Raw genomic sequence first — 18,325 nt, forward strand, 5'->3', positions numbered from 1 at the left:
GTAAAAGTTAAATACCCCCCCCCCGACAGACGTGAAACAAATTATGGTTATGTCTGAAAGTAACTATAAATCAGAGGTTTAAATAAGCTTCCTATTTAAAAAGAACTTAAAACATAAAGGCATGTTCTTATGCTAACAAAATCAATTACAGTTTGTAGTGATGTAATTAAACAAGAAGAGTCACATTCAAAATAAAAATATGGACTAGCGGTCAAAGACAAGTGGTCAATTTAATTTCAATTTAATCTGGTTCAATAATCCTATCGTCATAATAAACTCAAATGTCAGCAGCAGTAATGGAAATTATCAGAGCTGATAAGAACTAATACAGGGAGCAAAGAGAGGTCAGAAACACACTCTTTTCTTACACTCCAAAACCCTCAGTTCAAAAACTGTCTCAGTGATTTGCATTCTGGTGAGGAAATAGAAAAGGGAAATTTTAGTATAGGCTGAAATTGTTAACAACTGGATAATTTACATAATCATAACTACATATCTCTGAAGAATAATTTTCTTTCTCTTTACATATTTAGTTCATTTCTTCAGCAAGTTTCCTTTTCACTTTAGAATTTGTGGATTTAATTAAAGATTTCTGTTATTCTAAAAGACAAAATGCATTTAGAATGTATACAAAAAGCAGCTAGTTTTATTTCTTGAGTAATACGAACATTCAGAAGAAATATGAAATACATATGGTAAGGTCTGGTCACAGAGTTGGTGTGGCATAATTTTTAGAATTTAGTGACATACCGAGCAACAAAATATAGAAATTTCAAAACTTTTAGAATTTAGAGCAGACATTGGAAACAGAATTTAGGATCCACAGAGACTGCGTGAGGTGGCAAAATGCCTAGCGTCAGCCCTGTGTATGATGTATTAAGACATATTAGATGAATCTTTTGAATTGTCAGTTTTTAATTTCTTTCTATAATGCCTGTCCATATGATAAGATTAGGAGCATTTTTGATATTTTCCATGCTTGTGTCTAGTGAAAAGTATAGAAAGAGAAAACTGATGCATATTCTTAGAATTCTGAAAATTCTGAGAAATGGGGAAAAACTGTTACCATGAAAAAATTAAAAGACTTTTCTAATTAATTACATAGCTATTTTGCTTTTGCTAAAAACTGTTTCATAAATTGTGCTTTATAGCATTATTCCTTGCTTATTTTTCAGATTCAAAAACTTGTATAAAATGTTGCCAAAATGGAACTTTATAATATGACAGTGAAAAATAAAAATGCTTTATTTTAATGTTATTTCTTAAATACAATTCCAATACATTACCATTATTTTAATGAAATTTATCAGTGTTAGAATTTTCTAAAAACGTCGCCAAAAATTTCCCAGATTTCGGAAATAAAATTTTCCAGCACAAGAAGACATCTTACATAAACGATACTTTACAACAGTGGTCTCAAACTTACATTGAACAGGGGCCAATGCACAATTTGAAAGTAGCTGATGGGCAGCAATTATCCCCTCCCCCTAAAAAAATAAAAAAGGGGGATTTTATTATAATAAAACAAAATTGGTTAATTAAATTAGAAACTTTTTACTAAACATTTGTAAAAACATACTAATAAAAATGATACAAAGAAAAATACAAAATTTATTCTTATATTTTGCTTGAAATCTAAGATATGGTACCTGCAAGAAATTTCTGTTGGTCATAGTTTGGACTTCAAACAGACGGCTAAATATTAAAATTTTCAGACTGGCATTTATTCAATTAATTGTAATATACTGAACTATGAAGTAACTATTAATTTAAATGAAAATATATGAAAGCTTCTCAAGAGGGACAAAAGAATAAATAATGACAATCTATACTATCTCTTTTATTTATAATTTATTTTGTTTTTTCTATGACGCAAAACAGAAAAAATAATATTTTTATGTAAATTATTATAAATATCTTTGTTTTTTACTGCGCCTTTCAGCTACAACACCTCATGATGTTCTAATTTTCAAGAAGTTTTTAATCATGGAGGGATATTATTAAAAAGTATCATCAAAAGCAGATTCTTTTTAGACATAATTTTCAACTACAGAATAAAAACAATTTTCATGTAAATGCACTCAGAAACAAAGCAAGTATTCTTATTACAAAAATTTGCAACTTAAGATATTTATCTTTCAACGTATTACTAATAAAAGTTAATCAAATTTGTATTTTAAAATCTTTGAACAGGATTATATCACAGTGTAAATTAACTAGCTCTTTTCTAAACTTTCTGAATAGTTTGTTTTTGGTAATGAAAATAACGTAAAAATGGACTCCAAACCATTAAAATCTTAAACCTTTTCTTCTAATTCTTGTCATAATAATGCTAATTAATTTACAGGAAATATATTCGCAGGCAGCATAAAATTACTTTGAGGATCACATGCAGTTCGTGTGCTGCCTGTTTGACTTTGACACTGCTTTACTAGAAAACAATATACGTGATTAAAATTAATTTGGAATGGCCACACTGCTTCGCAGAAGAATTGAACTACACTTTTAAATAAGCGAAGTCAGAGCAGATGTTACATAGTGACATCAGACTACTTCCTGTAAACTCCTCCTTTGAAGATTGCCTCGGCGAGTTGTCACACAAAGGAAGGAATGGCCTAGCCCTTCTCTTTAACCATGCTGAAAGACAGGTTATTAAAACAGAAAATTACTTCCAAAATATTACTAAGATTATGCTTCATTCAAAACTGTTGACTCATTTATTTCGTTTACTTGTTTACTATAATAACTGAAAAAAAAAAGTTATATATAAATAAAATAAAATCACTTTTATTAAACATTAAATGCATAGTAACTGAAATACTCAATCTTCAAATTTACTTCAATGAATTTCTGTACTTCAGCGACTGAAATTTTAAATACTATAACACACATTAAATGGTACTCTGACACCAAGCAATTTTTACAACCTTTTCTTTGGGAGAGAAGAGAGAAAAGGAGCTATTTAAATAACCTTACGACTTTTACTCAACTAACTTGAGAAGCACATTACTGGAATTCTTATCATTTATGATATAATTTGATAGAGTTTTACAGCTTATTGATCTAGAATATGTTTAATATTACTTTGATATCATGCAAAGCTCTAAATATCTATTACTTTGCTTTATTAACCATATAAATAGAGAATCTGACTGATCTTGAATTCAATTTTGTCTTCAAACATAGCATTCAAATTTATACCTCATCTTTCTCAATACTAAAGGTTCAATTTTTCTTATTATTCATGTACTTACAGCTGAGGAACAATTACCTCTATTAAAACAATATACTAATTATCCAATTTATATCTCCAATAAGTAAATACAGTCAAAAATTTTAAATCACTCCTGATTTACGATTGAACTACATTTTCAAGGCTTATTAATTAATTAAATAAATAAAAAATAATCTTAACCCCAAATCAAATATTAGCAAGTATACATAATATTATAACTTACCAAACTGAATGAAAATCAAGAACATAATTTAAGAGTAATTTTTTTTTCATCATTACTATTAGTGAAAGAATTGATAAGCGTAAGATAGCTCTAGTATTAGCCATGAATCATGCTCGAACTGAAAATCTATATACTTTAAAAAGCAAAAATGCTTTTTTCATTCTTCTGCGTATGAACACTAAAGTACTGACACTACAGTCAAAAGTCGTTAATCCGGACTCGTTGGGATTCCGGATTATCAATTTTTCCAGATTATAGATCATGAGTTTAAATCTGGTAAGATGGCATGCAGAAATTATAAAATTAAAAATATGAAATCATAATTTATGAAATAAAGAACAATTATGATTTAAAGGGTATCAAAATTTATAAAAAAAAGCTTAATATTTATTTGTTTACTTACTTAAGTTACTTCGTTTTTTATGTGATAATACATTCTCTTTAATTCTATAAGCAGACATGATTTCTTGTTCAGTTACAAGTTCTGCTGTTAAATTCCTATAATTCCTGTGTCGAGAATACCGACTAATTTGTCAATAGAAATTTTTTTTGTTTTCAATAACATCTGTCACTTTCTTCGCTATCGGAAGCGAATTATAATGACGAGGAATTTGATTTAAATCATATCAAAGACGGAGTACATCAAGATGAAATACTACATTTAGCAAGGAATTATAAGCCAAATAAAATAAAAACATATCTGCCCTGAAGATAAGGATAAAGCTGACAGATCAACTTCCAATTCATTGCGCGCCGCGGCATTAAAGATAAACAAAGTTTAGATAAATAAACAAAGTTTAGATAAACAAAGGATATGCCTTTTTCCATTTTTTGCAGCAATTCCAGTTTTTGTTTAATGGACTTTGAAACATACTTTCCTTTTGTAGATCCTTTACATATTAGTAAATATATATCAGAAATTCTATTTGACATAATCGAAAGTTCAAGGTTACTTTTATAAAATTGCTCTAACAGTCTGCAAAAAATAATAAGCCGAATCCAATTCGAAGATTAAGGAACAACGCAATCTGCAACATTAACTGAATTAGATAATTTTAGCTTAGCTTATATCATCCGCTATACATTAAACACGCATTCGTAAACGTATTTTGCGCACGCGCACATGCATATTCGCAGCCATAAAGGTCTTACGTGCATGCGTCAACGTGACGCATGCGCAGAAAGTTTGTAGCTTCGAGGTCCGGATTATAGATCATTTCAGATTATGGGTGTCCGAATTAACGAGTTTTGACTGTATACATCAAGGCAAGAAGCACAAAATATTATCGTACTAATTATCCTACATTTAACCATTGTAGTGGATTGTAACGAAATGAAAATATTCCTGAAATAGTAAGTATCAGTAATAAAACAAATGCTATGCAAACACTGTTTATGACATAGCCCAAAAGTATTCTGTGAAATCTGTATCAAGATAATGGTCAGTTTTCACATTTATAATACCTCAGATAATGCAGCAACAAATATTTGAATAATTTACAAGTCTATCCTTGATAAATGTATTTTAATGAAAAATTATATGCAACAATAATTATAGGAACTGCATTCAAAGTATACATAATAAAAATGGGACTAGCTTAAAAATTAGGATCTATTAATAAAAGATCTCTTATATACGGAATTCTGAAAGTACAGGGAAAACAATATTATGAATATAAAAAGCTTTCTTGAAAAAAGATGGCATGTGAAAAAATGTACTAAAAATGCTTGTAACTTAAAACATCGTGAATATAATAAATATAAATCATAATTTACATTTGTTAAATTAACATTAATATATGTTTAAATATTATGTTGTCTAAACCAATAACACATTTTATTTGTTTTCTGAAATTTCAATTGTCAGTTTCTGTTTGACAAATGAAACTTAATGACTGATGTACTTTTATGCAAATTAAATAATATTTTTTATCAGAAATTATGCAGAATAAGTTGAAGTGAAAAATAATAGTTATTACAGTGATTTTTGTTTAAAAAAGTTACTGTTTCCAGATAATAGGAAATTGGTCATTCTAGTATTAATCAGCATCATTTTAACCAGTTCTTAAAATCACATGCTTTCAACTAAGGTTTCTAATCTCATATGCATAAATTAATTTTACGTCTCTGATTTACATACTATTAAATTTTAAAACTTAATTCCAGCTAACAGATTACATTTTAATAACTTACATAGAATGTGTTCTTATTATACACTTCATCATTTAATATTAAATATACTTTAGATCATAGTAACTGATTGATTTAGATTGAACATACAGTAAAATCTCTATCCAAACTGCATTAATCACAATGATCAATAATAAAAATATCTGCTTATGGTACATAAAGTAAAAATGGGACACAAAATACATAGAAATGAATATTTTAATACAAAGAGGTTCATTAAAAAAGTAATTTTAATTGCCTAGTAAAAAGACTAAAATTACTTGCATAACAGAGATTTTAATGCAATTAAAATTGATCAAGCAAAAATTGTTTCTCTGTCTAATAATTGCAATATACATTACTATACCAATGCAATTTCTATATTCTATATTTATAAATTTTCTGGTGTTATCAAATACAACACAATTTTACCAAGTAAAAAAAATGCATTCACATCTATCTGCAATCTAATAACTTTACAAATCTTGAGATCACATACTTTCTGATTTAATTCAGAAATTAAAGATTTTAAAAAACTACATATTGCCACTCATATTTAAACTGCGATGTTACACATACTAAAATGATGAGTCTGTCATCTCCTGTATTGTTTTACCAATTACTGGAAAAATTATAACCTCTGCTTGACTGTTCATGTTTCAAATATTAATATTGATGTAATTTGGATAATGCATTAATATAGTACAAAGTCCGAAATCTGGACTCGTCGGGACTTCAGCGATTCCGGTTTTGGGATTTTTCTGGGTATTAGATCATCAGTTTAACTCTAGTAAGATGGCATGTAGAAATTATAAAATTAAAAACATGAAACAGTGATTTATGAAATAATAAAGTCTTTATTATCTAAAGAATATCAAAATTTACAGAAAAAAGTTTAATATTTATTTGTTTACCTTATTAAACATTTCTTTCAATGTAAGTTGTTTAAGTTGTTTCGTTTTTTATGCTAATACTTTCTCATTAATTCTGTAGACAGATACAATCTCTTGTTCAGTTACATTGTTGAAGTCCTGTAACTGCTATTTCAAGAATTCTGACTAACTTGTCAATCGAAATTTTCTCGTTTTCATTAACTTTGTTACTTTCTTCACTATCGGCAGCAGTGGATTTAGAACCATCTAGATTTCGCCATTCATTAGTTGATTGACGATTGAAAAGCATTGTTATCAGAATGAAAAACCTTTTTTATATCATCTTCATTTATTATTGCTTCTCCACATTTCTTTACAAAATCCGTTATTTGGAAAATTTCACCTTTGTTTTCAGATATCTGAAAACCTTTAAAATCCACTGCTATTATCATCAAATTTAGCTAGCCTTCACTATACATATTTGGCTATGCATCCTGAGCTTGGCAACTAACGACAAGTTGTTCCCTTAAATTGTGTCTTGCTTCTATCGTGCACTGAGACAATTAAGCCTGAATTGTATTAGTTTAGTTATTTATTATACTTATGTTTATTTCTTGCACATGTTTAAGGCTTATCAGAGTTCTGAATAAATAAATTCCCACATGTACTTATTGAGAGCCGGCACTTGATAACTTACCCCCTGTTGCAGTGTCTGTGGGTCCTACATTATGAGACTCAATGCGGCCATACGAGCCCTGGCGCTGGTTCTGGGTTTATGTGAATAACAAATCAGTTATTTTTAATTCAAATAGCCTTAAATGTAATCTTTGGGTCTATGAATATCATCAACAAAATTTATTTTTAGCATATGGAAAGAAATTTTTGGTAAATTTTTCCTCGTCAACAATTTCTAGCACATTTAACTTAAATCTGTAATCATCGCCAAGCGTAATGTCAACATAAAAGGTTACTATACTCGTTTATTATTCAATTACTAACATAAAAAATTTGTTTAGGCATCACTACATGAGTCATTACTCAAGTTTTTCATGTTTTGATAAACATGCGGTGATGAAAGGAAAGTATAAAAAATAATGATTCGCCATGTGGAACGTTTGGTTTTGAGATGTGTGCCAAGTAGATATGCAGCAACGGAGCCAAATTACTGATCGTACAAATTTATGCTAAAATTATTGTTTTTTCAATAACAAGATATAACCTCTGCTTGACTGTTCATGTTTCAAATATTTATTTAGTGTCGAAGCGAAATTAAGAATTGGGACTCTCCAGATGTTTTATTATGCGCAGAGGGGGAGGAAGAATTAAATGCGCATGCGTAAAGCCTATGAAAAAAAAACTTTGTCGATGGTTTGACCGGATTTTAGATCATTCCGGATAATGGACGTCCGGATTTCAGACTTTGCATTGTATTAATCTTTGAAATTTGAGCAACAGAACATAGGAACTTCTGTACTAGTCACCTTCAATATCACTCGTTTATTTATAAATATTATTTTTATGCTTTATCAAATCTCCTTCTTGAATGTCTCAATTACTATGAGAATAATTAAGGCATTTAAAGTAAATATCGAACTATATATTTATTGATTCCTTAGTGAAGCATCCACAATCAGAAAATCAAAGAAAGAACAAAATTTTTCAAAAACTGAACCCCTTACAAAATTAGAAATTTTAGACCAATAACAACATGAATGAATGGAAATAAAACAAACATTACTATATTATTATGAATCACAGTTATATAAACTAATACAGCGCATCTTCTTTATTTTATAATAATCTTTTTTATCTTTAATAACTTGCATATTAGGACACAACTCTCACACAATTTTCTAGGCATGGAAAAAATTCTCAGAAAAGTTGGTACGAGATCTGCTCCGCATGCTTTTGTACATATACCACCATTGCACAGTTTATGAAAACTTGATTAGTTGATTTCAATGACTTTGAAACAGCATCAATTATTATCTATTAATGAATGCTTAAAGTTTTTATGCATTTTTAAAAAGAAGCAATAAATATAAACTCAAAATAAATAACTTAAAGACCCTCTTTAAGTTGTTTTGTGAAAGTCGCAGCACTGTATCCAATTAAGAAATTATAATACTCAATTAAAAAAAAAAAAAAAGGAGGAACTAATTTTACATGAATTACTACTAATAACTTCTCTCCCAAAATGGATTAATTAAAAGAGCTCTGTGTACATTATACAAAAGAGTCATTATAACAGCCCTTGCATCCTAATAAAAAAGGAAGTTATAATCAGTGGTCACTACAATAAAAATGAATTTCACATACTCTTATCACCTAGGAATTCTTGAGTGGCTGTAATAGAATAGTCACTATAAAAAATAGAAGAAGAATTCAAAGTATTAAAATGGAAATAAGAATCTACAGTATTAAAAAAGTTAAAATAACTACAATACTCTCAATGAAACTGAAAGTTTCAAAGATTGAAAATGCTTAAGAATTGAGATTGAGAATGCTCCCCAAATTAAATCTTTAAAATTTTATAAGAGTAATAAAAGGGAAGTTTTCAAAATTTAAACAAAAGCTTACAGCACTGCAAAAAACAATACACTGCCATATATTCAATAAGGTTAGTTCACTTTCTTGTTCATAAATTTTAGTTTAATTTTTATTTAACATCATGTACTAAAATTTATTAAATGCAACCTACAAAACATACTATAAAATTTTTCAGAAATACCATGTAACATTTTAAATATTGCTATGCAAATATTTTTTACACAAATAAATATATTTAGACTCTTCATCTTTATAAAAAATTATTAAATATATCTCTAACATTTGATTTAAGTGAGAAAAAGAATTTGACCTTTAAAGTTTTGTAAGAATAAAAGGAATCCGAACAAAAGCTTAAAGCACTGTAAAAAATAATACACTATCACATATTCAATAAGGTTAGTTCACTCTCTTATTCATAAATTTTAGTCTAATTTTTATTTAACATCATATACTAAAAATTATTAAATAAAACCTATAAAACATACTATCAAATTTTATAGAAACATTATGTAACATTTTATATATTGCTATGTAAATATTTTTTACACAAATAAGTACATTTACATTGTTTATCTCTATTAAATATACGTAGCGTAATTGGAAACTAAGTACCGTTCCATTCTAGCGCCGTCGCAGCGCTGTGGTAGGTGTCCCGCGCATGCGCACTAGTCTTTCTTGTTCACTGACTTTCAATTGTCGCCATTTCGGTTGCTCTACGTTGTGTTTTCAGTTTGCTGTGCACATTCAAAATGTTTAAGACAATTAATTCTCCCGCTGACTGTGAGATTTGTGCCGTGATTAAATTTTTGAACGCGAGGAATGTTAAACCGGCCGAAATTTATCATCAAGTGACAGAAGTTTACGGTGAATACGCGATAAGTGATGGAATGGTGAGAAAGTGGGTAAGAATGTTTAATGCAGGTCGAACAAATGTCCACGTCGATGCTCGGAGTGGTCGGCCTTCTGTTGTCACCGTTCGTAAGGAAAGTTGTTGAAGCAATTAATGACAACAGACGCTTCACAATGACAACTCCTTCAGAGGCATTTCCACAAATGAATCAATCAACATGAAGCGCGAGCTTGGTGGCAAGCGCTTTGGATCTGACGATGACACGAAAAATGCTGTGGAGTCGTGGTTATCGAAACTGGTGAACTTTGACGATGGTATACAAAAACTGGTCACCCGCTATGACAAGTGTTTGATCATTGGCAGAAACTATGTTGAAAAATAGTTTAAGACATGTATTTTCATGTAAAAATAAAATTGGATTCGAAAAAATTGTTTTACTATTTTTTTTTTTTTTTTTTTTTTTCAAAACGGTACTTAGTTTCTGAATATGTCTCATAATTAAATATATTTCTAACATTTTATTTTGGTGAGGAAAAGAACCACAGTAAAAATATTCAATATTCCTCTTTGATGTCTTAGCCCAAGTACTATGGACTATATAGCAATAAAATTAGCTTTCTTTCCTTAAGCAAATTTTGTACTACAAAGCAGCACAAGTGTGGGTTTACACAAGAATGCATCAAAGGTATTATAAAAGAGATTTATCTAATTTAATTATGAAAAATTTATGAAATATCAGCACCATCAAAATTTTAAAATTAATTTCAATAAATATCTACATTCCTTATTGATTCATTTTACGAATCAACTAAGCACAGCAATTTCAAATTACTCAAACATTCATGAACATCATGGTTTTAGGTGACTGCTAAAAGAGCATCATGAAGTCGCTTTGCTTGATAACTGATATCTTCATCTTCATCAGATGATAAATTAGAAAGGCTTTTAAATTCCGTCTGTTTTATATACTGATATAAAATTGATAACAAAGTTGTTTTCGAAGAACTGTCCACATACTCTGCAGCATAAGTAGCTATATTTGCCAGGAATGTAAGCAATCTAAGCACCAATTCTCGGTCATCAGGTTTTCTGATTATATCCAAAATATCAGAAGGCACCTAAGACAGAAAATATTTATTTTAAATTCCATAAAAAACAGAATAAAATAATATCAGTTCATAACCTTTAAAATTTATTTCTTTCAAGAGGAGTATATAAACTAAGTCTAACCAGTTTTATTCAAATTCTGCACGATTACAGGAAAACTAAAACAATATATGTGTAAAGAAAAGTGCACACCTTTGAAAAATAAGCAAGAAAATCAAGATTAAAAGACTAAGCAATATTAATTCCCATCCTGCTGTGAGCAATATAAGACTCCTGATATCATAGGGAGCAGTATAAGACTAATGATAGTTATTAACCAGAATTTCTCAGATTGAATTCCTTTGCTATTAACATCTTTTTTCAGAGCTGTATTTAATATTTTTACTGTCATTTGATTTTGAAAGAAAAATCTGCTCATGAAAAGTATTTTTAAAGCTATAATATAAAAAAAAAATTGAATAAAAAAAGAGTATTTCACTTTCTTATTTTAAGATATTTTACTTTTCAAAAAATTTATTTACAAATGATATAAAAATATTCAAGAAAAGAGAACTGGGCATTTTGTACATTGAATAAATTATGATTAATCACAATTTAAATTTTTATTCATAATACAATACAGGGAGGCCTCCTGCAATGCAGTAGATAAGGTCGTTCTTTATGTTCTCAGGCTATCTTAGGTCTCAGGTTTTGTTTATGCTCTCAGGTTAGATTGCCAAGGTGCACATGACAATGACACACTTATGGTAGCTTGGCCCATTTTGCCTTTTGTAGTGGGAACACAATTTAATGTTTTTATAATATTATTAAGATTTTCTGAGTGGATACTGATATTATTTAATGTTTTTGCATAGTTATTAAGATTTGCTGTGTGGCAACAACGAGTTCAGTTCAAAAAGTTATTACTTTGAGCATTCCAAGACAATCGTTCTGTCAGCCTCGCTCCTTAAACAGCTTTGTTATACTATTTTTATGTTAAAAATAAATATGCTATTTTTTAAAGACTAGGTGCTACTTTGTTAGACGGTTGCAAGGATTTTTGGCGATTTACGTTGGCGCAGTTTTTACAGTCGTCAGCCATCTTGAAAAATGCTGTTTTTACATATTTTACTCATATAGTAAAGTATTCAAAACTTTAAAAAAATAAATATCGTTAAAAATAACAGATTAATTTTTTGTTGAAACGCTTTTTTTAAGAGGGCTGGCAAATGTAAATAAATACATTTACTAAGAATATAAAATGCTAAAGTAAGGTTAAATTATTACTTTCATTTAATAGAATAAAAACACCACTATAAAAACATTGCGCCAACATTTAATTGGATTAAAATATTACTTAAATTTAGATACTTTAAAATAAGTTTCATAGGATTTAATTATTTAACATTAAAACATAGTATGTGGCAATAAATATCTCAGAAATTTTTGAAAACCTTGTTTTTTACATTGTTGTAATTTTTTAATAAAAATTTAAGTATACAATTATAAAGTAAAAGAAAAATATGTGTTTTTTAAAGTATTTTACCTGTCATATATTGATAAGTACAAAAAAAAAAATCTTCATCTGTGATCCACATCTCTCGCACTTCACTGAAGAAGCAATTGGCAAGGTTTCCTCCAAAAGTTTAAAATAAATTTTCTCTGACGCTTATAACAATTTATAAATAAATCTTTGATTAGGAAAGCCAGGTTGGCCAAAATAAGGTCTCAAAGGGCAATTGTTTTATTCCGATACCAATATTTCTTGGTAAATACCAATAACAACATTCATCTTCGAAATAGACATATCCATTCCATTTGAAAACTGAGGAATTCGAAGAGATGAATAATAAAATTTTAAAATAGTGCGGTAATGCACAAATATTCAGTAACCAATCAAGAAGCTGACTACATCATGCATAGAATTAAAATTAGTTAAATAATCATTCATAATAAACCATTTTTAAAAAAAATACAAAATTAAATTATATTTTAATATTTAACAGCCATATATAATGTTTAAAACATTAGATTAAATTTATAGCTATTAAAACTTATTACTTTTAAAGTAAGGAGACGTCATTGATTACATCATCCACAACATAAAATTTCATAAAATATCATAAACAATAAAAATTTTATTTCAAATAAAAATGCAAAATTAAATTGATTTTTAATATTTGGAAGCCATAAATAATATTTAAAACACAGAATTTATGCATAATAAAATGCATTATTTTAAAAATAAAATGACAACAAAGTATCGGTTACCATAAATAACTTATCCAGCAATGGGTTTACCATTCAGTCGTATTGCTCGCCAAAAAATTGCCAAAATCCGTGCAAACGTCTACCAAAGTAGCACCAAAGACTAAAAAAAAGCATTTATTTTAATTATGAAATGCTCTGGATGTTTTGTTTCAATTTTGATTCTCCATCAATACCTACATTAAAAAACTGGGGATTAACATTGGATTATGGAAAGAACTTCCTCAATGCTGGAAACTTGTAAGGTGAGTGTTTAAATTCCACCTTTTTTGTCAGAAAAGCCTGAAATTTAGATTTTTCAAATAGAAGCTCAATTCAAAATTAATGGAATAACTGGTGATAATATCAAATTTAATTATGTAGTATTTCAACTAGTGCCAAAATATGTCGAAATTATTTTGGATGACATTACAGATAAAACATCTGATAATAAATATGCTTTAGTTAAAGAAAGACTGTTAAACACATTCGAAGAGAGCGAAAACAAGCGAGTGCTTAGTCACTGGCCTTGACCTTGTGGATATGAAACCCAGTTAGTTATTTAAAAAAAGATCGCTCACTACTGATTACATTTCAAAACATTGTGATTAAAGAAGAATGCCTGACTCCATCAAAAATATTTTACTGGTTTCCAATGAAGAGTTAGACAAAATATCATTAATGGCCGACAAAATAATGGAAATGAAGTCAAAACCTGAAATTTATTTCACTGGCAAAAAATTTTAATTCGGTTAATGAGTTACTGGTAAAAATTTTTTCTTTGGAAAAACAAACAGAAACTTAAAGTGTTTCTTGCCAATCTCGGTCTTGAAATCATAGCAGTGATAGATACAGAGAGCAGAGTAGAAGTAATAAATGTAAAAGATTTAATCCGAATGGAAAGTATTGTTATTACCATTGCATGTTTGGCTTAAAATGCATTCCTGAAAAATGTCAACCGAACTGCTCTTGGAGCCAAAAGAACTCAGAAAACCTAGACCAGCAGTGGAATTAGTGGCTGATTTTGCTGCAGGTTATGTTCAGTTTGGCTGCAAACACCAAATATTTGTGACTGACACACACACGGGTTTGTATTTTTTGAGTGATTCCAGAGCAGTTTTTTGTTTCTGCTAAACTTCAAAGCGACTTAAAATTATATGCCACCAATGGCACAGAAATTCCCACTTATGGGGTAAAATTTTTAATGCTTAATTTCGGCCTTCATCGAGCTTTTCAACGGCCATTCATTGTTGCCAAAATCAATAAATGTATAATCGGAACAGACTTTAATTCATTTCAAGTTTTTAATTGATTTAAACAACAAAAGATTAATTGATATTGTAACTAATTTTACTACTCAATGTGACATTACATCCATTCCATAATAAGCTTAGTACATGGTAAGTTAAAATATCATGATCTGTTATCCAAATATCTGAATATTACAAAAACTAATCTCTAAAAAGAATGGAACCTTTCATCCTTGTCGAGATTATCAAAGACTTAATGCTATAACTATTCCTGATAGATACCTATTTCTAGGATTAATGATTTAACAATATTTTAAAAGGCAAAACATTATTTTCCAAAATTGATCTTTAAAAAGCATATTCCCAGATTCCTATAGCCGAAGAGGACAAACAGAAAACTACCAAAATTATGTAATTTGGCCTCTACAAATTTAATGTAATGAGCTTTGGATTGCGAAATGCACCAGCTACTTGTCAAAGATTTTTACATGAAGTATTTCAAGGTTTGGACTTTACTTCTCCACATCTTTACATCATATTAATTGCTTCTTCCTCAAAAGAACATCGACATCACTTGAAACTTGTTTTTGATAGATTAGACAAATACAGTTTGAGAATCAACATTTCTAAGTCAGTCACAGGTGTTGATAACTTAGAATTTTTAGGATATCTTATAACACCAGAAGGATCTTGGCCTCTACATGTAAAAGTCAAAGCAATATTGGACTATAAATTACCACAGATTATCAATGACTTGCAAACTTTCTTAGGGATGCTCAATTTTTATCAACCGTTTTCTGAAAGATGCTACTAAGACACAAGCAATACTTCATGAATACCTAAAGGGTGCTAAGCAAAAAGAAGAAAAATGAAGTGGTCAAATGAAGCTATACTAAACTTTGAAAAATGTAAACAGGATTTGGCAAATGTAGCTCTTTTAAGGTATCCCAATTCAGATTTGCCTTTGTCACTATGCACAAATGCACCTGATTGGGCTATTGGTACAGCTCTCCAAAAGTTTGAAAATGGAACATGGAAATCTTTAGCATTTTATTAAAAAAAATTAAGTAGCAGTCAGAAAAATTACAGTACGTATGATTGCGAGTTACTGAGAATATATTTTGCAATTAAGCATTTTAAACATAAGTTAGAAAGAAGGTCACGATTTCAATATTTTTATGGACTGTAAACCACTATTTTATGCTTTCCGACAAAAGAGTGAATCACCATGACAATTGCAATACATATCTCTACTTTCTAATAATATATGACGTATTAGCAGAAGTGAAAACATTGTTGCAGATCAGTTATCAAGAATAACTGATGTCCCTATATCCCTCATAGATTATGATAAAATTCCAGATAAGCAAATTAATGATAAAGAATTACAAGATTTACACTCAAAATAAAACGTTAAATTTCAAAAGTTATTTCCATCTGGTAAAAGTTTGTGGTCTGATACGTCTTCTTCTAACATTAGACCATTTATACCTAACAGTTCAGAATGGATATATTTCAACAAATATATGGCATTGCTCATCCAGGAATCAAGCTGACTGTTAAAGAAATGAGATCCAAATTTATTTGGCCAAATAATAAAAAAGGATGTACAAACATGGAGTCGTGTTTGTATTCGTTGTCAAAAAAATAAAATTTCATGTCATACAAAGTCTGAACTAGGAACTTAGCAGTAGCCTGATGAACATTTTATCGTAGTTCACATTGACTTAATAGGTCCCTATTCACCCTCTGATAATTTTGTGTATGGCTTGACTTGCATTGATCGCTATACTGGTTGGATGGAAGCCATTCCTTTGCATGACATAACAGCAGGAACCGTTGCCACAGCCTTTTAAGAAAACTGGATCACTCATTTTGGAGTTCCTTACCAAGTGGAGCACAATTTACTTTTGAGCTATTTTATATAGAGACAGTCAAAATTCAACACACAACTTCCTATCATCCACAGTGCAACGGCAAAATTAAGAGATTTCATCAAACTTTGAAAGCTGTTATCAAATGTCATAATTTCATTACGTGGTCTGGTATCCATTCCAACAATTCTTTTAGGTTTTAGAGCAGCATTAAATGAAGACTGGGAAATTCCATTGCACAAATGGTTTTTGGAACAACAATCAAACTTTCTGGAGAATTTTTTCTATAAACCGATGGTTTCTACAACACTTCAAACATTTTTGCATAAATTTCAAAAAGAAATGGAACTGATCAAGCTCCCTGCAGTACAGTGAAAAACGATTCCTAAAGTTTTTGTCCATAAAGACCTGGATGTGTGTACTCATGTTTTCCTACGAACTGACACAGTCAAGAAACCATTAGAACCTAGCAATGAAGGACACTACAAAGTACTTAAAAGAACGGAAAAATATTTCATGTTACAAATCAAAGGCAAAGAAGTAAACATTTTGATTGACAGGCTGAAGCTAGCCTACTGTTTAACATCAAGCGATTAAAGCCTGGAATCCAAAACTTCTGACACCCAGCCCAAGCCTCACACTTTGTTAAAATCTGAGGCAAATGATGAATTGAGATTTTGTTGCTACATAAGCTAGCAGAAAGGAATGACCATTTCTTTGTTAAACAGTCAACATTAACAAAGAAAAATGCTTAGTTTTTTTTTAATCCATTATTTAAGTCTATTAAAATATTTTTTAGTTCTCATGCATGTGCACTTATACATTTATTATTTCTGATAATTTAAAACTGCATCATGAATACATCCAGACAAAGATAACTCAAAAAGAAATCACTCAGTGAACATGTCGAAAATTCCTCAGAAAAATTAAAAGGAAGAGGGACTATAATAAAAATAATATAAAAAATTAACACTTCTAGAATTATTTCGGTGAGGAACAAAATTTCATTTAAAACTGTCTATTACTTCTGTAAAATTGATTAAAAATTATTTTCAAGTTTAATTTTTTTTCCTTCAGAAATTGACCACAAAAGACAATTGTCAATTACATCACAAGGAAAACTATGTATCAACACAAGAAATTTTTATTCATCAGAATAAATTTTTCATGATAAGACACATATTAATTTTTTTGATAAAACAAGAAAATTAATTTTGGATACATAAAAGTCTTTTAAGACTTCAGAAGCAACTTTTTACAAATGATTTGTACACATTTTCATTATAAATATGGATAAATTTTTAAATACCCTAAATTTTAAAAATCAGATTCCCAGTAATGTAGCACTGCAATAACTTAACTTTTTATTTTTAAAATGACACATTTTGATCAATGCTAAAGTTTTTTTTCAGTAAAGCTCAAGACTGTAAAAATAGTATGCCAAAAATCTGTATTTCCTTATATAATTATTCTAACATATGTTTACTTGAATAGCTTAAAAATAACTTAAAAAATTATAATTTAATATAAAAATCTCACCTCACTCATAAGCAATGATGGGATAACTTCTTTATTGCATGACAGGTTAACCAGAAGTCTTAGGGCTTGTAACTGCACAACATTGGTCCCTTTACTGACCATGTACATTATATGATTGATATTTTTCATGATCATTTTATGAGATGCAGAGTCCAAAGCCAAATTCGCTAAAGCAGTTAGTGAAAGAGACTTTAGCAGTTCTTTACCATTGACAGCATGATTCAGAAGAATAGGAATGTGTGACTGGCAGGGAAAAAAAATAACATGATTACAGGTCATCATTTTAAAGGTTTTATTTTAATGTCAGATAATGATAATTTACTGGTTAAGTTAAATTTTGATCATCAACAGAAAAAAATCTGATGTGTACACCACATGACTTCCTTGTACGGAATATTAAATTATACGCATTTTTTCTTGCATTTCATTT

At 29.2% G+C, this 18,325-nt stretch overlaps 1 protein-coding gene across 2 annotated transcripts in view; it reads right to left on the reverse strand.

The window, feature by feature from the left end:
• LOC118203381 (uncharacterized) overlaps positions 1-18,325 on the reverse strand; it is a 70,422-nt gene that overhangs the window by 20,220 nt on the left and 31,877 nt on the right. Inside the window, exons 4-5 of one of the 2 annotated variants that reach the window (XR_015042878.1) lie at positions 17,896-18,138; positions 1,427-11,017 (exon numbers count right to left, since the gene is read on the reverse strand). Coding sequence is in view for 1 of the 2 variants with exons in the window: in XM_085822975.1 (XP_085679101.1) it covers positions 10,757-11,017; positions 17,896-18,138 (504 nt within the window). In the remaining variant the exon portion in view is untranslated. Of the gene's footprint in view, positions 1-1,227; positions 11,018-17,895; positions 18,139-18,325 lie in introns of those variants that run through there. The other variant, XM_085822975.1, reaches the window with a different exon arrangement.

This window comes from Stegodyphus dumicola, chromosome 1, assembly GCF_044657685.1.
Source record: "Stegodyphus dumicola isolate Sdum_Otavi_A_Nest chromosome 1, ASM4465768v1".
Lineage (NCBI taxonomy): Eukaryota > Metazoa > Arthropoda > Arachnida > Araneae > Eresidae > Stegodyphus > Stegodyphus dumicola.